This window comes from Haliaeetus leucocephalus, unplaced genomic scaffold (genome assembly GCF_000737465.1).
Source record: "Haliaeetus leucocephalus isolate CR32 unplaced genomic scaffold, Haliaeetus_leucocephalus-4.0 Scaffold1, whole genome shotgun sequence".
In the NCBI taxonomy this organism is placed as follows: Eukaryota; Metazoa; Chordata; class Aves; order Accipitriformes; family Accipitridae; genus Haliaeetus; species Haliaeetus leucocephalus.
Genome location: NW_010972437.1, coordinates 22,877,899 through 22,899,122, shown reverse-complemented (window position 1 = coordinate 22,899,122; position 21,224 = coordinate 22,877,899). Strand labels below are relative to the sequence as shown.

The 21,224-nt window shown below is 36.6% G+C and overlaps 1 protein-coding gene across 2 annotated transcripts; it reads right to left on the bottom strand.

Moving 5' to 3' along the window:
• Positions 1–31: 31 nt before the first annotated feature.
• Positions 32–20,942, bottom strand: SEC22A (SEC22 vesicle trafficking protein homolog A (S. cerevisiae)). 2 transcript variants are annotated; one of them, XM_010568803.1, is made up of 8 exons: positions 20,763–20,942; positions 17,864–18,095; positions 15,450–15,653; positions 13,432–13,538; positions 11,950–12,144; positions 7,155–7,273; positions 4,372–4,437; positions 32–777 (listed from the first exon to the last, which is right to left on the bottom strand). In XM_010568803.1, the coding sequence occupies exons 3-8, from the start codon at positions 15,629–15,631 to the stop codon at positions 577–579; spliced, it is 870 nt and encodes a 289-aa protein (XP_010567105.1). In that variant the 5' UTR covers positions 15,632–15,653; positions 17,864–18,095; positions 20,763–20,942; the 3' UTR covers positions 32–576. The 2 variants fall into 2 exon arrangements, with proteins under 2 accessions (XP_010567105.1, XP_010567097.1); XM_010568795.1 differs by having other exon boundaries at positions 13,432–13,595; positions 20,763–20,940.
• Positions 20,943–21,224: the final 282 nt, after the last annotated feature.

Genomic DNA, 21,224 nt, shown 5'->3' with positions numbered 1-21,224 from the left:
GGTGCCATAAAGCTGATCACCAGAAACAGAGTTTCCAGGTTACATTTTAATTAAGAAAACATTCACATATATGTCAATGTGAAACAAAACATTCCAAAATTTAGTATCTTACATTTTCCAAATCTAGTTTGCTAATATGCAATAGCATTATTATTATTTATTTAGCCTATCCCCTACTGCCTCACAAAGGCAAAACTGATTTTGGAAGTGAAAAGCTTGCATGATATGCAGAACACGTACTGTATACATTCCTTCCATTAACATACTTTTGAATGAAGCTTTTTTATGCCACCAGTGAAATTCCCCAAACTTGGTGTCCCTATATACATTTCACTGCATTGATATAACCCATTTCCTCCCATATTCTTTTGTGTCCTCCATTTAAAAAAAAAAAAAGTTTAACCATCAAGTGAAAAATGTCCACAGGCATCTTACACTGCTTTATTTAAAAAAAAAAAAAACAAAACAAAAAAAAAAAAAAGCCCCATCCAGACAGCTTCTTTTGGAGAACAGCTTTACATTCCTGAGAGTGAATAGCTGTTGGAACAAGACTGCCTCTAAATGTTCCAGGACTTGTCAGACATTGTAATCAGGGGACTTTCCCTGTGGTTGTCGCAGTCGAATTTGTAAGGTAGAAAACGCTCCCACAGTCACATGAAAGAAGAGCTGCCACAGGTTGCGCAGTTCATACAGATACATATTACACAGACAAATTAACCCAAAAGTCAGGAAGGATTTGGCATTCCTCCAGCCCGTGTAGTATACAAACAGGTAACACTGTCAGGAAATAAAAAAGAAATCAGATTACCGCGTGGAAAATAACTTCCACTGAAGAAATGCTATCTGGTCATTGAGAAGTTACAAACCCGAAACCAGTAAAAGTCTAAACCAAACATGTAAGAACAGTATCAATTTAGCAGTGGTGGAAGGGTGAAAAGTACCTGACATCAATACAAGGTTACATTTTGCTTCCATTAAACCCTCTCTGAGAACAATTCTTTCATAATAATTGATTACAACCTGCAATAACGAGTGGGCCATGACTAAGGAAAATGAACGTTCCTGGCAACCTCTGGTCAAAATACTCTCTGTTCCACCCGAGCAATGGAGAAGGAACAAGAGCCTGTGTTAAGTCGTCTTCAGGCAAACCAATGGGAAGGACATGGAAAATACCAGGGCCCTGCAGCTGGGATTACTCAGCACAAGGCAATCCCCCAGATACCAACTCAGTGTCCTGACAGGGTTAATGCAGAGGATTAACTGGCAGATGCAGAAAAGTCCACAAATAGCCGCTGCCCTTTTTCAGCTGGTGCAAGACGGATCGCATTTGGAGAGAAATACACAACAGCTCTACTGTAATTCTACCATGTTTCAAGGGCCAGTTTCTGCACGCTGTGGTGTAACACAGAATGTCAGGACTGCCCACAGTTCCCTTCTCTGCCTTCTTCCTACTGCAACTGGAAATCTGGTCGAGTCTCTCGCCTCTGTTTTCATCTCTAAAAGGACATAGCTTATATGTACACATTATTTTTACTTCTGCTATTGTTCAAACTACTTCCTTGACTTATAAAAAAAAAAATTGTTTGCCCCCCCTCTGGATTCTAGCCACTTCTGTCTGCTGAAGAAAGTTTTTGCTGTGCTTCAAGGTAGATAACATCACTTGGGCTTACTTTGTATTCCAAATCTGTTCCCCGTGGATCTATAACCTGGTCACACAAATTTTTTAACAGCATCCATCATCAGATTATCTAAGTGTCATTTCTGTTCTTCCTGGGCATTTGCCACATTTTATCAGTCAGAGAAACTCTACTTAAATTTTTTCATTTTTCAGGTTCCTCAAAAAAGGGCCAAAGCATTGTACATTTGCAACCAAACAATGCAATTTATTGAGGTTACTTCATATTCTAGTCAAAACTCAACCACTTTCTTATAAAGCATGTGTTTCCACTGTAAGTGTGGCTGAGATTAACAAAGCTACTTGTAATTTCTGGATATCTAAATATCTTCAGAGATGTGAGTACTGACAGTATCAGTAAGCTTTGTATAGGACGTATGTATAGGAATGAAGTATGTCCTTCCTCCAAAGCAAACTTAATCTAGAGATAAGCAATCCATGTTTCAGAATCTAGATGGAATTCCTCTGAACCTGCTTGGCCATTTTGAGCTGAGCAAATGCAACCCACTTGTGATGACAGTTTTACAAATCATATCTAAAAGAGCAATTAGTTGGTACTAGTATCTCAGCAGTAAGAATTCAGATAATTTTCTAGCATTGTCGCCTCCACTGACAACATATGAAGAAGTGTAACTGCTTCCAAGATTAAAGTAAGAGTCAGGATATGCTCCGTCGAAATGATTAATAAATATGAAGGGTTTAAAAACCAAAAATACTATAGAAGTTTAAAAATGTTACTGCAACATGATGTTGAATGACTGTGAATTTTACTGAAGACCTGTTTTATATGAATTCTGAGGCTTATCTTTTCATTAGTCTAGGTCTGAGATGCTAGAAGATTTGCCATTTACAAAACAGAGCACCAGTCAAAAGGCCAAAGCACTGTGGTTTTAACACCTCACTATAACAACTGCTGTTACACAGTTCCTGAGGGGTTATTTTCTTCTATTAAAGGGAAGTGTTAGCATGGCAATTACTGAGCATGCTTTTATGTAAAAGGCTCCTCTGTGCTACTTCAGAGAAGATTTATTATTTTCTTTTAATAAATGTTAAGAAATGACTGAAGACTCAGCTCCTGACACTTTGCACTTTGGGTACAACTGAGACAGTTGTTACTTTTGTACACTTCCTTCTTCAGAAGAGACTAGAAACCATGGAACAACACTAGACATGTCAGCGAGCCTAAAACATCATATTCCTTGCAAGTCCTATTTTCTGCCTGCACACCTAGGTTACAAACATTTTCTTGGAAACTAAAAACACGCTGCTATGTTGTTATTAACTGAATGAGACAATACAGCATTATGGACACCTTGTGGGTGAATGACAATGAGATGTGCTGTCATGCAACATATGGAATTAATCTCCCCAACTCCTAAGTGTGGCAAAAGAACATCAGAACATGCCAGAGAACTGACAGCCCTCTTAGTTATGAAAACCGACCAATTACATATTGTAGGAATGACACTAGAACGTGCGGAATAAGAGTCTCACCAGATATATTTTGAGTATTAAGAAAAAGCCTACATTGCAAGCTGCATGGGTTCTTTCTTTAAAACAGCTCTATTCAAGTCAGACAGTGGGGGAAAGACATATGTCCTTATGTCTCAATGCACAGGCATGAATACTTCATAAAGAATAAGGTTTCTAATTTGGGAGAGGGAAGAATGTGTATTTTTCACACAAAAAAGAATGGAGGAGCTCCACCTTATCTGATATGTAACGGATTATTGGCGTGGAAAATTAACACCAATCTGAAGAATTATTTAAGGCAGAAGCTGATGAAAAGTCAACAAGCGGTGAAGAACACAAGTTGTACTGTGACATTTTGCTAGAGATAAGTTGTAGAGAATGGAGATTACAGGCAACCTGGACAAAAGGCTGACTATTAGAAAGGCTGATATAAAAGGAAAATCCTGAGACATTATTTTATTTTATGGTCTGACACTGCGCTAGACATTGGCACATGGGAAGAAGTAGAAACTGCATACTCCACAAGTGCAAGAGATTAAAAGTCAAAAAAATTATAACAGCAGCAATTGAGCATGACAGACATTATAGTCATAGCTAAACGTGACAGCAGTGTCACTGAATGACAAATGCTAACGGGCACAAGAATACCTCACTACAAACTATATAGGAAAGTCAAATCCAGATGCAGAAACGGAAAACCTACAGACATGACATGCAATGTGAAGTATCAGACAGGAGAAGGAAAACATAGTGGAAAGTGGCTGAAAGCTTTAGGAAGAAGATGCACAATAATGTATGAAGTGAGGAAAAATCTGGGGTGTGGTGCCTAGGTATTACTGTATTTACTTCAAATCTTTCCAAAGGAAAGAAGCAGTAAGGCATTTGTTCAGATGGTTAAGTTTGCTTGAACTATGAAACTACTACTTTAAGGAAATGATATAACCTCCACTGCTTGTGACTTTCGAGATTAATTGTAAGCTTCAGACAGAAAAGTACACCAAATCTTGTAATCAACTAACTGGAGAAAAATGCCAGCAAACAGAAGCTCTTTATATCAATCTACTGTATGATAGCTTATGATTAATGAAATAAAATAGAGCAGAAATTATTTTTATAATTGCCCTATTCAAGTATCTGTGACATTTAAGAAAACATGATGACATTTATGCATGACTGGGTAATGTTTCTAAACTCTAGTGAATTATGCAAGCATAAGAACACACCTGGTACAAACAGGCAGCTGTTCCAAGAAAAAATGCGATAACATAGCTGAAATCTTCACCTTCATTCTGTGAAAATAAAACAAAAAGCCATGTTTTACAATGTTTCAGTGAAATACCAGGTATTTACAGTATGAAAGTTATTTATTATTGTATGTTACAACAGCCTCACATAGAAATTTATAGTAGTTCCTATACTATGCTAAACCAAAAGTGTTAGCACTAATCATTGCTTACTTATATGTCTGGCAAAAAAACACTGTGATCTGGAATCTGACCAAAAAGTTTATTTGCAACACACAACTAAAGCTGCGATTTTCAAAAGCCTTAAAAGAAGCCCAGCTCTAACACTAGATACTTACCTTCTCCAGATGCCTTTGAAAACTCAAGTCTAAACACTGGTAACTACCTTTAACATCAGCTTTGCAGAATTGTGCCTTCCTCCAGCTTCACAAAATGGAAACGAGATAAAAGGCAAAGACACATACTGGCCACTAGGGTGTGGTAAAATTCCACACAGAGAATAACGCAGGCAGCTCTGCGTTCATGGCAGTGAGAACAAACGAAAGCAGATTAATTTATCAGAGGGAGATTATTGGAAAATTCAGTTTTCTTGAAGGAAAGGACAGAAAAATTTACATGAAGTGATAGATCTTTCTACTATGTGTTTAAAAAAACAAAACAAAAAAAATTCCTTCTAACTTATTCAAACGGGTTGTTAAGTTTCTATAGAGCTGAGCAGAATAAATTTACATGCTCAGTGATTATTCTAACTGCATTTCAAACAAACATCTGCAACGATCAAAAACTTTCCCAGGAAAACAATGGGTACTCATGCAAATGTTCTTCCTTGAAAGTGAGTATCATTCTGAGAAGAAGGTGGTCCATTTGGAACTACAACTTCTTTCTGCTCAGAGTACGTTCAGTGTGAAGCATTTCCATCTACGGTGTTGGCTAGGAAAAAGTTTGTATGTCTGCACATAAAACTTACCTACACAATGCAGTATGCTCCTGAACTGTATGTAAATCTTTGCCTCAGTGCCACTGCGTATTTACTGGAGTATAGCTACAGAATGTAACAGAGTTTTGGTAACACCCAAATAAAAACACTGATTATAAAGGAAACACTAATTCAGAGAGAAGCTTTTGAATTACTTCTCAGAAGAAGTTCCATTAATCACGCTTTGGATTATTTCTCCCTAAACCTTGTAGATTTTTGCATAGTAAAGTAAATTAAGGGATATTTTAATGGATTTTTAGTATGCCTCATATGTCAGAAATGAAAAAATATCTTCCATCTGTACTGCCATCTATTACCTCCAGATGCAATAACATATATAATAAAATTAATTGGCTGTCCTATCATCACTTAAATAGGTTAGTCTAACATTGGCATTCCTTTTTAAAAAATCAGCTGCAGAAAGGTAACAAAACAAGTTCTAGAAACATTACACTAAGTGGTAGAAATCTGTTCAGTTCTATTTGTACTACAGTGTACTTGAAATTTATTCCTATTTATAAACTGAGAGAATTGTGCATATCACAGAAAACTCTAATTAGGGATAAAGTAGAGAGTATGTTCACTATTTTGTTCTTGTTTTTTGTTAAAAAAAAAAAAAAAAAAAAAAAACCTCAAAAGAAGGACCTAGCATGAAACACTTTCATTAACCCTGTTCATCTCTTCCTTAGTCTTCAGGAAATGCTGAGACCTCAAACATTACTGCTTTATTAAATCTTTACATGTATCAATAATTATGTAAGACAACTGGAATACAGTTGTATCATCTTCTTTACCTCACTCCCCTAAGAAAATCCATTAGGTATCAAAAGCATTGCCGTTATAAAGTCCATATATAAGTTTGAATAAAAAGATTCTCTATTAGCCAAACAGGAAGATTCCCGTTTTCTTTCAGAAAACTTCCACAGGGTTTTTAGTTTCTACCTCCACCACCACAACAGTAGAGCCATTTAATGTTAAGTCTTTTTTTTTTTTTTGTGGTAACACACGTGAACTTTCTGTGCATGCTTGCAAGCACTACCAGCATATTCACTTGAATTGCTTGAAATCATTAACCACTATTATTTTCATTGTAGCAATGAGAATACAACTAGCACAAGAAATGGAATAGAAAGAAACTGAAAGGCTACGGGGAGGGTCAGAGCAAAGAGTTCACATAAACAAATAAATGCTTGTTGACGACGGGGGTGTTGTTGTTTGGGGGGGGTAGGAGAAATCATTTAACGGTCTTCCTTACATTGATCCTTTCAGCACACAAAGAGAAATAAGCATCCTACTTAAGAAGGTTTATTAAAAACAAACAAACAAAAACTAAAAAAGGTTTCTAAAAAACAATTTTACAGAACTTGTTTAAAGATCCCTGCTCTGTGGACCTTTCAAAAAAAATTGGGCAGATTTTCAAAGCTGTTCATCATTTCTGTCAAGTGTTTTTAAATAACATCTATTAAAATTAAACGTCTCATATCTTGGCATAAATTTAGAAAACAGAACATTATGTTCACATACTCACTGCTACCAAAGTACCTACGAAGGAGTTGGCCACCCACCTTCTACTGCTTTTGAAACAGCCTCAATGAATGATGCATCACACTCAGGAAGGATGCACAGATCACAAACAATATAGGTTTCATAAACAGAGGTCTGACCTCACAAACAGTATTTCTGAAAATAAAACTGGCAAGACTTAGTTCATATAGCAAGCATCTTCTAAGGTGATATTATGATTGCTATGATGCATAGCTCTTAAATTCATAAACATGTACAATACCTGGAGAAGACTTTCTATGGCATGAAAGCCACGAATTAAATTCAAAGCCCCACATAACAGACTAAGCACAAATGAGACAATCCCTGGCAGAGTGACAGGTTCCAGACGCTGATGAGGAGCTGCAAAGCAGAAGATCACAGAAAGATATCAAAGGTCAAAGCAACATCTTTAGAAATTTAGTAAAATAGTAATCTCATTTTTCAGTGGTTTCAAGCTCAAGAAGAGATCATGGAAGCAAACCACAAAATGTCCATCTTTTTTAATAAAAAGAAGAAACATTTTAAATATTTCAACACAAGGTTTAACAAAATGTATACTTTCCTTCAATTCACATATACAATTGTCTTATTATATTTAGTCTTTAACTCAATACATTCAGGTTAATCAGTATGGTACTGAAAGCTGCTCAGACATTCCAGGAAATCAATGGCAAATGATGCACTTGCTAGTGAAATTTGTCCACAATTAGTAGCCAGCTAATAAGTCACATACTTAAGAGCTCCTCGCACAACCTCCACTTTTCTTTAACACTAATGCATTAGCAGAGCTATTGAGACTGATTTAGCTTGTTTGCTGAATGGAACACTATAAGGCAAAGCTATTACAGTCCCCTACCTTAAAAAATACAGCCAGTGAGTGCTACCAAAGAAACAAATAAAAAGACGGTTCCAAAACTAAGCTAGTAGCTATATTACGACCTTATACAGACCTTCCAGTTAGTGCTTAGAAGTCTCTTACAAAACACATTAAAATCAAAACACACTTTCCTTCCATGCACGCCCACTCTTTCAGGCTTATCTAGGGTCACAAGTACATAACAGTTATGTATGTTCCTCATTACTGTCCCTTTCCATAATTAATAACAGAAAGCAGATATAAAAAACAATGCAAAACTCTTAACAGTCTAGGCAACACTGGGAAAATAACAGGACTACTGAGCCATACTTAAATCATTCTGTTCAAATCAACGAAGTGTAAAGATGTGAACAATGAGGTTAATGAACTGTAACATTAATAGAGAGAGGGGTGTCAATCCCAGTTGTTTGCATTGCACAGATCCAGGAAAAAAGGCTTTCCAAACAGTTTATGAAGTTACAGAACCTAAAGAAAAAACGACAAAAGCTATTTCACATTGATAAGTAGACAGGGCTGTCTAATTATGAGTGTGTGTTAACTTAAAAATAAAACACAAAACTAGTTCAGTTAACTCATTTATGCTGAATTTAATAGTGTAAGGTTGGGTTTTTTTAAAACAAAAGCATAACCCATGTTTAACTTACAGAGCTTATTGCTTTTCTAACTGTAGTGCATATTAGGGGAATACTACCAGCAACCACTCAGTTAAGGTTAGATATGCTAATTGCATACCAAACCATTCTTTTTCAGTGACTTGTAACTGGTTGGTTTGTTTTATTTTAAACCATCTCATCTAGAGAGTGGCAAAAAGCTTAAGGTCTATGTGACTATTTTTAGCTAAAAGTAATTGCATTTCATTAACTGGTGGATAAAATTAGTTCACTGCTCTCCATGGACAGCTCTCCAGACAATCTCATTTTCCCCATGCATCAGGGTAACTTTAAAATATCATGTGTTAAAACAGTATTTAAAACACCTCTTTGAGAACTATGGGGGAAAAAGTAAAGAGTCTTGTCAGCTAAATCAAGACAGTCTATGAAGGATCATAAAATACTAACTTTTCTCTCTTACTAAAATATGAAAACAAATCCAAAAACTTTAGAGGACACTGCATGCCACTACTGATGTCATTAAGCTCTCCAGGGCTTAATAAGTTTTAGTGTTACAATCAAAGCAACAAGAGTCATTTAAATACAAAAAAATAAAGGCAAAACCAGAAGAACAAAGGAGGAGTGTCACAGAAGAGAGGGTAAAGGACAGCTCACCTTGAGTCAGTACATCCAGAAATGTTAGAAATATAACAATTACCATATCAAAAGTTCTGTAACACAAGCCAAGGATCAAATAAAGCAAAAATTCTGAATTAAAATGTTAAAATTTAAATAAAAATTCAGGAAATTTACACGATGAGAGAAACTGCACTACTTGTAAGGACATTTCTTTAAAAATAAAATGTATAAAAATAAACCATCGAGTACACCATCAAGCAAAAAGTAACTTTGATTTGACAACGGTTCCTTCCTTGGAAAAAGGTCAGAAAATAGTAAATTTATCCTAACTTAAAACATCACACATCAGCATGCTGTCACCCTATTTCTAATGCCTGCCAACACCTACATTCACCTTTGAAGCAAAATTCTATCCATAATCTGCACACCTTATGCTTCACACATTAATAATTACCGCTATTCCTCACTACACAGCACAACTTTCGCTAAAGGAAATGGGCTGCTATTTTGAATTACTTTAACAATAGGCCTAGCACTAGACCTTGGATACATATCCAAGTACAAATATAAGCAAGTAACAGACAATGCTTCATCAGCATAGACAAAACTAATGCATCAAATTCTCCAATACTGTGTAACAAAACAAGATTTGCATCTACCTAACTTCCTAGCTCTGCATGCTATCCAACTTGATTTAACATATTTAATTCACTTATAGCTAGTCATGTTTTTTTACCAGGACAGCATATTCAGGAAATTACACTAGGCCAACCATATCTTTTTGTGAGAATTTGTCCTTAGAGCAAAGGAGAAACTTTGAAGTGTAGCCAACTGAGTGGGTAGCAAACATCGAGAGAAAGTTCTTTTCAAGGGTGGAGAGAAATGATGAATGTAAAGAATTACAATACTATTAGCAGACTTGCTAAAAACGATACTGTTATTCAATAGCATCTAAAATTTGAAGAGCTGAAGAAGGAGCAAAGTGCAAACCTCTCATAATGTACAGCCCTTTGACGGTAAGTTTCTACAGCAATTCAAGGAAGGAAGTGGATAACTGAACAGAGATCTATGGAATTCAGAGGAAAAAGAAAGTTAAAAGTAACTGAAAGAGGGAAAAAGAACAGAAGAAAGTTGACATGGAAAGAAAAGAGGACAACAGAACTGCTTCCGTAAGACAAGTTGTGGAGAAGTAGGTAAAAAAAAATTGGAAGATCATCTGCCTATTATTGTTTAATTTTACTTTATAGTAAAAAGGGACATGGTCCTTACACATTTTAATTTAGGGCCATATGATGTTCCAACACTTTTTCTCAGAAAAGTGATAAAAACCTCACCTCCTACTACATGGACAACTTTAAAAATACAGCCAATTTTTACACAGGCCGAATTCTCTCATGTTCATTGTTTTTTCTTTTTCCAATTTCAGGAAGTTTGAATCTAGACAATTTTCAGAGTTAACCGTTTGCCACTACTGCCACCACAACCTCTTCCACCAGCCAGAATTACACTAGAACATCAAGAGGTAATAACAACGTAACCATCAAAAGCGGCAAAAGAATGGTATCACAGCATTACATACCTTTAAAAACAGCTGACACATATAAGCAGTAGATGATTAAAGGCATGTACAGTGCTGCTTAAAAGATTCCACTCTTCTAAACAATTTAACAATCTTCACACTCTTCCTTTATTTATTTTCCAGAATCTCTCTCTAATACTGTTAAATTGCAAATAGAGAGATTGTAAGCTATTTCTACGCTGTCTCATAGCACCTAGAATTCTCAGGATCAGGGCCCCAGCAGTACAAACAGGGCACCCTAGCGATTTTGTCTGCTTTTCATCTTCAGTAGAAAGTAGGTTTCGATCTTCTAGAGGAACCCTTACGAGCACATGAAGTAATCAGGATAATACACTGGGAAAGAGACCTTTCTTTATTTTTATATATATATATATATATAAACTGCACAAAATTAAGCTGATCTCTTGTACTACAGAATGTAGCAAGTGTTTAGATTTATGATTCCAGTTTTCACCCTGACACTGTGAACGGCATTGGTGGATGTCTGCCCAGAATAACTAGCCTTATAGACAGAGGTACTTTAGGAAAAAAAAGGAAGATATTAACTAATTAAAATCAACACTTTAACCTTTTCTTCTATTTATGATATTGCTTCACTGACTTAGAAGACTGAAATCAGATTATGTCAGTTTCACGTGTGGAGTCCACATATTAGTGCAAGGACTTGGTGAGTTTTAAGTTTTCTGTCCTGTTGGGAAACTTCTAAAGGTGGGCCTCAAACCAATTCAGAGCATTCGCTTAATAGCACAAACCTTTAACCCAGTTCAACCACACAATTCCATATTTACCTCGGACATGAAACAAATTAAAGTTTTAAAAAATTGAAGACTACTTAAATGAATGTGGCAAGTATATACATAATTACTATTATTAACATCGTACACAAGGCACAGCTCTTTGGATTTTCACCGCCACAGATGCTTCCTAAAGTGATGCTTCTCCCTCCAGCTGCTCTAACTCTTGACACTGCTCTTAGCTTATGTCATCACTGGGTCTTACTGGGCGGAAATAATAAAAATTTTCATAAATCTTAAAAGGTCAGAAAAAGAAGATCATCTTGTTAAGTGCTCATCTTCATTTGCTTATTTTCATGCGGATTTTTTTTTCCTTCAATAAAGCAGTCCATTGAATAGACCCATTTCTATCTCTGAGAGCCTTGGGAAGATAACGCATTTTGAGTAAAGGATGAAACAGACATCTAAGCTAAGACATGCGTAAGCTCATGTCAGCTTTATGCTTTATGAACACTATGGTGAAAAAGCTTTTTTTAAAGAAAAAAATATCAAAGATTAATTCTACTACCCTGCATCTGTCTCATTTAAGAATGCAAAAACTAAAGCCTGAAACTTACCTGCAGATATCTTACCAGTACCCTTATATTCCGCCACAGATAAATGTGCAAACCCATTAGCTGAACCAAGTTCTGACACAGAAATTTGATAAGGTGGTCTCAGTTTGATTTCTGTCTGCATGTCAGCAAGATTCATCTTTGTTGACAAAGAACGTGTGTTGTTATATCTCTGTTTGGTCCTCTGAATGAAATTATCTGTATAAAATTTAAAATAAAAAGGTATATCCTTATGGGCTTTTGTTAATTAAATAATCCAAGACCATGCAGCTTTATGTACTACATACTTCACAAATTGAAATATATTGTTTGAAATGCTTGTATTTATCTTGGAATTTTTAATACTATTTCTGGTTTGTGACTTATACATCATGGGCTATTTAATTCTGCAGTAAAAAAAAATTTAAGCTCTAGAAATCTAATTACTTAATAACTGTGAATAAACTAATGACTTTTCACTGCATGAGACTGAATGCATTGCTAATACAATGGATTTACTGCATTTATTCTAGCTTTTCTGTTAGTTTACTGAATACCCTTACAAAAAAAATTAACTCCTGCATTCAAGTATAAACTTACCTGAGTATGAAACTTGCTTGCAAAATGTTCAAGCAGAGAAAATTAATACTGTATTATACACATACAAACACTGTAACAGACCTACACTCTAACTTAACAAGTAGCTGAAGAAAGAAGGCATTAGGGGAGGAAAAAAAAAAGAAAGAAAAAAAAAAAAAGAATGTGCCGAGAAATCTTCATAAGGAAGACAACAATGTTATACAGAAATTGTTCAAAATTGCCTGACTAAATTATAGACAGGAATTAACCAACTGGAATATCATCCCCCATATTTCTAAAACTGCAGTTCTTTTTGTTCTAATGTGTTTTACAAGAATATTTAAAATAAATGCCTAACATATAGTATTAAAGCGACAGATCTTAATGGAATCTGTAAGAGCTGTTACCTGAGATTAGTTGTATTTGGAGCTTGCATGACAAAAGATTAAATGCTTCACTATATCATAGGACAAATAAAAATCTCTCCCTTTCATGTACTGAACAAAAATTATAGCACTGCTAAGAGCAAACATGAAATTGCAGTCTTTTACTTGAGAAATTTATGAAGCTCAAATGCCTTTACAGGTTAAGTATTTCAACAGGTATGAAGTCAAACAACTCCTAGTATTATTAACTAGGAGAAGATGAACTCCAGATTTGGTCACACAAGGCTTAAACCAAAACCTACTGGAATGAACAGAAAGATTATAAACAAGTTTGGATAAAACTCTAGTAGCCTAATTTAATGCCCACAGAAGTATTTCTTTATTGACGCTAACAGGAGTTAAATCAGATTCTAAATCCACCCGAAATACAGCTATAAACTGCCTTGGACATTTTTGTTTTGTGCGCATTAAGTTGCACATCTGTTTAAATATTCATTTGTCTTAGTGTGAGAATCAAGGAAAAAAAAAGTCAGATCCTTACCAAACTCTATAAAACAGTACGGTCTGACAGCAGTATTTGTCTTCATCATATTGTAGGTAGTGATGAACTCTTTCTGAAGCTCATCCAGGAAGCAGAAAGCCAGGACACTGGGATAATTTTCAGTGCACAACATCATATAGCTTACTCCCAGAGAACTTATAAAGCTATAATTGAGACAACAAATTCAAAATTTCAAATTTAAATCCAGGTAATTCACTGCTTCACTAGTCTGATCTTATATTCTATAATCAGAAAAGCAAAAACTGTTCTGCGGTAGCAAGGGAGTTAAAGTTTACTGAAAAGTTCAACACTATTCTAGGAGAAAAACAATTTACTTTTAGGCAATATTTTACTTTAACACCACATTATACAATCATATGAGAAGCTGTGTTATACTATATGTGTATGTATATATACGTGTGTGTGTATACATATGTATACACTTTCACATACATGGAACAGAAAAATAACATAGAGCTTTTGGGATACAGAAACACAGCAGGTTTGTCCCATAATAGCTTTTCATTCATCTCAAATACAGAATATGTGATCTGGTGCATCGCAAAAATGCAAAAACTCATCTTCAGATTGGGGGAGGAGTAGAAGTTCGTTCTTTCTAAAATACGTGAGGAAATAAAACTGTTCCGTAGATTCATCATTATCCAAAGATAGTTGCAAGGATGACCAGAGATGGCAAATATGAAATTAGAAAGGACAGTTTTCAATATACATATCCCTATTGCATTTAGGCAATTCATTAAATAGAGTTCATATTTACATGACACATTGAAATTTCTTCAAAATCTTGATGGATAACTTACACTATCGAAAGAAATCAAAGACAAAAGTAATAAAAAACATCCTGACTAAGCCTTATGTCTCATTCTTAAAAGTTTCTTTTAAGCTTATCAGTTTACAAGCCAACTACAGCTGAGGATTTAAAAACAACATTAACTGGAAAAATTTAGTCTATACTGGCCCTAATCCTGAGAAATGCTGGAAATTCACATATACCAATGGGAGATGGAGAAGGCTGAGCACTTTCTAGTATCATTCAGGTGGTATACTTTCCACCACTGTAACTTCCACGTTTGCTAGGGGTTAGGATGAAATTACTCACCTCATTTAAAATAGCATATCTAAATTAGAATCAGAATTTAGCTCAGCTAAAGTGCAACTGAATTACCAACTACACACAGGTGTACCTAGTTACCAATACTAAGGAGAAAGGTCACATATAAAGCAAAATTCTGAATAAACAATAGATTCAAAGAATGATTTCATGATAATCCAAGTTTCACACTGCAAATGGAAAAAAGAGCATCTTCTGAATTATTACTTAATCAGTGTCATCATGCAGTACACTATCAAATTGACTAGCTCAAAAAAATTTAGCAATAGTTATTAAAAAAAAAAAGTCAAAACACAAAAGCGTGAAGAGAAAACAAAAAGCATGGTTGTGAAAGTGCTGGATGGAGCAGTAGGATAGGGAAGCTCCATTCAAACATTCAAGACTTTACTACACACTGCCTTCACACTAGAAAAATCACTCCCACCCTTCTCAGTCCCTGTGTGCCGTATGAAATAATTATTAAGTTATGCTTGGGGTTTAGGGCATGTTTTCTCTGAAGTCAACAGAAGTCCTGAAGGTACAATATTGTTTAAATTCGTGTAGAGTAAAAAGAGAAAACAAATGAACAGTAGTTGAACTAGCATGATGAAGAACAAGTCTGGTGATTTTCATGTAAGAAACAACCTTGAAATTTAAAGAAATATTGCTACTAAGTCAAGGACTTCGCTACTTATAAAATATTGTCTTATTTCAAAGTAGAACCTCCACCAAAGTTTGAGTAGCTTTCAAATCTTTCTACAATTTCTCAATTTTAAATTTCTGATACATAAATACTGCCAAGAATTAATCTTAGTTTGATTAATCATTTCTAATGTGAACTGTTAACTCTCTAACTCACAGACAGACACAACCAGGATGTCACAAATATACAAAAGAGAAGCCTTACTTTATGTTATACTGCCCAGTTTTCAGAGTACATCTATCGGGAAGCTGAGAAAGTTTCTTTGAGAGCATTTTAAAGTATTTTCTACATTCTTGCATTCCCGTGCTCTGGTCATAATCAGTAGATGCAGACAGTGGGAGTCCATCCCTCACACGGACCACAGAGGCAGATAAAATCATAGACATTGCCAACAGAGTTAACGACAACCTACAACAAAACACAAATCAGGAGGAATCAGAATTAAGGTAAAAGCAAAGACACTGGAGTCAACTGTGATTAATCAAACTTCCCAAGCTCTATACTGGGCTCAGGCTTAAAATGGGGTACAGGGAGGATTTTCAACTATAACCCAGATCAGAGTCCTAACTGAATAGGACCTCTTAGTCTACGTGAACTACAAAGCAGCAGCACATCTGACATCAGTGTCACATTTTCAACTATTTTTATCTGAACTGCCATAAATCCTCACCTAGAGATACTTGTGGAGATTGAAACACTATTATTTAGCCTTAGTACTACTGTAGCACTTGCACCCTTCAAGCTGTGTGTCTTCTCACTTAGACAACAATTATAGTCTAAACAAACAACAATACCTGGAGAGGAAAAACATGTACCTTGAAGATACACCAGATGGAAAAGTGATCCAGGACTTGATCAAGCAATAATATTAATGTGCTTTCATGAAACTGTGTTACTAAGTACCTGCTTAAGTACCCTGACAAACAGAGATGCACACAACTTATGAACTATCAAATAGGAAATCAAGGATCAGGACAGCAAGGAAGGTAATCCAGCTGTCCCAACTCACAAAGCAATTTCTTAAACATGAAATGTCTTTTTTCTTATCTGGGTCTCCATTTTCATTAAATCTCCAAAATGCATCTATCAGTATTACACAAATACTGAGCAGGTTGAAATGGTGCTTGCAAAGCCTACATGCTTTTACTGTATTTAATTTTCATAGCATAATAATTAAAGCTTTGTGGAATATAGTCACTTAAAAAAGAAAAAGTTGTGTATTTAAACATTTCTCGACCAGAAGGAGAAAATTTATAGCAGGCATTTAACAGTATAAACATATAGCCTCCAGACAGTCTTTCAAGTCTGAAGACACATTTTTAAAACCTTCAAGTTCTTCAAACCTTACGTTAAATCAAAACATCCAAAAGTTTAGGAGGATGAGCATTAAAGGAAAGATTACTTATCTGCTAAGTATCAGTACACGAATTTGTCCTCTTACAAGTGGGCGAACTGCTAGAATTTATATGAAGCCAAAAGCAAACACTTCCTCAACTCTTAAAACTGCTCTGCAGACTCCTACCATGTACTACACCTATCACTTAAGAGATTATGAAAAAAATAGATTTTTGCCTCCCTCAGACGATGCTACTCAAGTTCCATACAGTCACAAACTATGAAAGGAAACAGATTTCTGAATACAGCTGAAATATGCTTTCATGTACAATACTGACATGTTTACAGCACCTTTCAAACTATGACATTAAGAGTGCTTTACAAGCCTTACCAACTGAAGGACTGTATTCTGAAAAGTTAGGAATCCAAATTTTCCCAAAATAGCACTGCCTCTTCACAAAAGAGAGGAAACAGCTATTTTTTCCCCGAACTCCCTCCCGTATTTCCCCACTACCCAAAGGTTATATATACATCAGGATTCCTACTGAATACTAATCAATAATCAGGTTTTTCAAGGGTATTTACTCTTCAGAGACAAAGAGGCATATAATAATGAAAACATTGAAAATGTGTTGTAATTTTCAATTTAAGAAATTCATCTTCATCAGCAGTCAAGCTTCAACCTACTTTGAAATGCACCACATTAGCTAAATAAATTGCAAACTAATACCCTCGTATTTTACTTGTATAGCATATCAGATTTTCACCAAAGTCATAACAGCAGCGGAAGCCACTGTTGCCTGTAGTCTGCCGAATACCTTTGGGCTTTTATCAGGTACGCTTGTTATTTCAGCGTTTCACTACAGAATTCCCTATTGTACAAAGTGCTTTGATCAGCTGGACACAAAAACAGAAAACAAAACAACTTTAGGACTTGCTCTAGATGAGCTTGCTGGAGTGAAGCATTCTAGAAATTAAACCCGCGGTTCTAGAAACTTTTACCTATCTCTATTTGAGTTCATGCACATGCTCCCAGCAGGACAATTCCCATAGAATGCACATAGCACCCGCTTTCTTAACTATGCTGCTAACCATATAATCACGGCGGCAGCTCAAGAGCATGACAAAATTGCAGAGGAGCTTTAAATTGTAATGGTTCTCTGACAATAACCACCTCTACCACTTGGAACTCAATCCTGAAAGGGACTTTCGGGAGCTATAGCAATATAAACAAAAGAACAATGATGTGATAGCAAAGTTTAAAATTCCCCTCATTAACTTACCTGCACAAAATGTAATTTCATGGATCTGCATTTCCTCTGATGAAGCGAGTAACTTCATTAGCACCTAACATGAAGAAAGGAACATAACTCCATGTCCTGTTTTAGGAAAAGGTAGCAAATAGGACAGCACTGCAGGAGAAACTCAGAATCCCGTAGCCAGCTCTCAGAAGGAAAAATATTGTTCTGTTCACTGTTCAAATGATCTTGACAGTTAAAGTTCACGTTGAGATATCTGATGAGATAAGAACAAACAGAAAAAGTTAATAAATGTTTTTACTGGCTAAGAACATTCTTCAGCTCTTTTTGTGAGGGCCTGCTTATTGGAAAGGCCCAAACACACACCAGGGAGATAACTCAAGAGGTACTCAAGTAAAACGAAAACTAGAATAATAGAAATGTTAAAATATTTCTATGTTCTTTAAGTGAAGTTGAGGAAGTCCCATCGCTTCAGCCATTTAAAATGGGTAAATATGTTACAGTATATGAGAAAATATGTACAGTACATGAGTAACTCGGAGTAATGCAACCTTTGACTCTGAATCCCATCATTCACCTCATACACTAAGTTTAATTAACCTGTAATTTCCTCTGAGCAGAAACCTGAACACTTCAGCAACGTAATACAACCAACCACAGCTGTATTTCCAAAGCATTAAGATTTTCAATATTCAATCTAAAAATAGTTGCTTTACTCCTACAACTATGGACAAAGAATATAAATATCACTAACGACAGCATGTATGCACAGACAAGAGACAAAGCAAAGGATGAAGACCCCTTTAGAGGTATTCTTTCAATTTTTATGTCTATTCTATAAGTAAATAAATATTTGCATAAATCTAGAACAAAACCATTTACTTTCTTCAAGACTCCTATTTATATTTAGAGAAATTAGGCTCTCTAACAGAAGATAAGTCTCCATTAAAACCTGCCAATTCTCTTAATGTACTATGAAATCACACAAGGTGAAAACTGTGTTTAGATGAACAGTCTTAAGATCACCAGTCAGCTAGGTTTTGTTACCATCATCCTAAAAACCCACCAGTGAAAATATGTACTTTTTCCTCAGCTTCCTAACAGCAGAATCGGAAAGCTATCTAAAAAATGAAGCTAATAAAAGAAAATCACTTTGGTTGCAAGATCACACGTACGTAAAGAGATGTGTAATACACATACTGTAACAGAACATCCAGCCTTACTTGAAAATGTATTAATACAGAAAAAAGTTTACTAAATCTTCAAAATGAAAGAGCTACGTTACTCAGCTCTCCAAACAATAAGGCTCTACAGAAGGAGCGAAGTGGTAAATTTGATATCGACTTATATAGGTAGAGATTGAAGAAATAACATAAAAATATGGCAGTGGTTTTAGAACTATTTTTAAGTGACTTTTTAAAACATCTATTCAAAACTGCACAAAGTAATTCACCATACCATTACAAATTTCATAGGTTTTCCTCCAAAAATTCTATATCTATCAAACACCTGAAGATGACAAAAGACTGCACTTCCACTACAAATGGTCTATAAATCCATTACAGGTGCAAAGAAATGAACAGGGATTGAATTCGCTATCTCATTCTACGACAGAACTGAGGAGTATCAAATCCAACCAGCACGTGTTAGGCTCATGGGTACCATAGATGGTTCTTCACAAAACATGCAGTTAGCCAGTGGAACTGCTTGTCGCAGGATGCTGTCAATGCTAAAACATTACATGAATTCAAGAGGCAACTGGAAAACCTCACAGAAGAACTACAAGGGTTATTAAAACTAAAACACTACCCTTTGCTCAGCAAGATTCTGACCCCCAAACGATGACCAACAAGGAGAGTACACCACAGAAGCATCACTCCACGCTTGCTCTATTCTTACATTTCCCTGTGTGCATCTACTTCTGGCCCATCTTTATTGATTTCCCCCCACACTGACACTTCACAGCCCTCCCTGCAAATGAGGGCTGGGAGAACTCATGGAAAAGAGGAACATGGAGAAAGCCGGCCACAGACAGGTAAGAGTCAACCGAAATGGTCATTCCTCTGTTACTGCACCCTCCCTAAAGCTGTTTGGTTTATCATACACATCAAACTCCACTGCTTTCACAAATAGGAATCATCACATGTGGCTTTGGTTTCATTTCCTCCCACGAGTGGGAAATCTCAGATGATGGAAACCAGAGCCTGTTTTACTGTACCTTTTTTTTTAACACATATTCAATTATCATCTTGCTTATTTTTGTGTTATGATGGTACTTGATCCTGAGGCAGCATGTAGAAAAGTCCTAGAAAGCGGTATACGTTCCAGTCTTTTCTAACGAATCAGTCTTCCAACTTGTGATCTCACAGTAATTGTTTTATACGCATCTGACATCTTCTCATAACTTTTTTTAGACGTGTTTGAAAGTGACCTGTGAATATGGTTTGCTCAGGATACTTCAATTTTTCAAAAACAGTCAAGCTTCACAAAAATTGAAAGAGATTCTAAGCAGATCTAGTGTAACAGCAAGCCGACCCTCCTGCACCTGCTGGCCTTCAGCCAGCCAGCCACCAGGTTACTGAAGCCATTTCTTGCCAGGCTGTCTGCCTCTCATGGTAACCTTCCATAAAATATAAAATTGGGAAGGGGTTGCAAGCCGCACACCTGCTTGACGCAGAAGGAAGATAAAGTTTCTGTGCTTACTTTGAGACTACATCATAGCGTTGGACAATTTATTGCCCCCGCTTTTGAGGGCTGTGACAGCTGCCCAGCATACTTCAGAAACGCGTGTTACAAACTAAAGCACTACAGAAGGACGCAACAAATAAAGCCACTTTGACATCATCAGGTATGATCAGACAAGGAAATAATCCTAAACCACAGGCCCATATAATCCCTCCCATAAAGCAGAGGAAAAGCACACCCTGGAAACAGCATCAAGACTCCGACTCAAACTCAGGGAACGGAACAACCTGCACCCCAGTTTGGGAACGTGACCCTTCCACCTACCACCTACGTACACGGCGGCTTCCCGACGATCGTTTGCACTGTTCGCAACGGCAGCCGGAGCGGGAAGAGGCAAGGCGGCTACGGACTTCACAGCGGGTTCGCGCCGCTTTAGACCGCAAAACTTGACACAAACGCGCCGCTGCCTGCACCGACGCCCAGGAGAACGGCAGGTCCCTGCTACGGCAGGCTTCAGCTACCGACCTGCACCGACCCCGAGGCCCCAGCTGCCGCCGGCCGCCTCCTCCACCCCGCCCGCTGCCGGAGACCAACCCCCGGGTGACAGAGCTGGAGGCAGCCGGCGCACCCCTCTCTCACCCCGCCTGAGGAGCAAACGCAGGCGACCCTGCGGCTCCAGCCGCCGGCCTGCCGCCCTCCA

Coding starts and splice junctions, on each gene's coding strand:
- SEC22A (XM_010568795.1), bottom strand. CDS start 15,631: ATGTCTATGATTTTATCTGCCTCTGTGGTCCGTGTGAGGGATGGACTC. Junction 12,145..13,431: donor GTACTGTTTTATAGAGTTTG/GTAAGGATCTGA, acceptor AATTTTATACAG/ATAATTTCATTCAGAGGACC. Junction 4,438..7,154: donor CCATAGAAAGTCTTCTCCAG/GTATTGTACATG, acceptor TTATTTTCACAG/AATGAAGGTGAAGATTTCAG.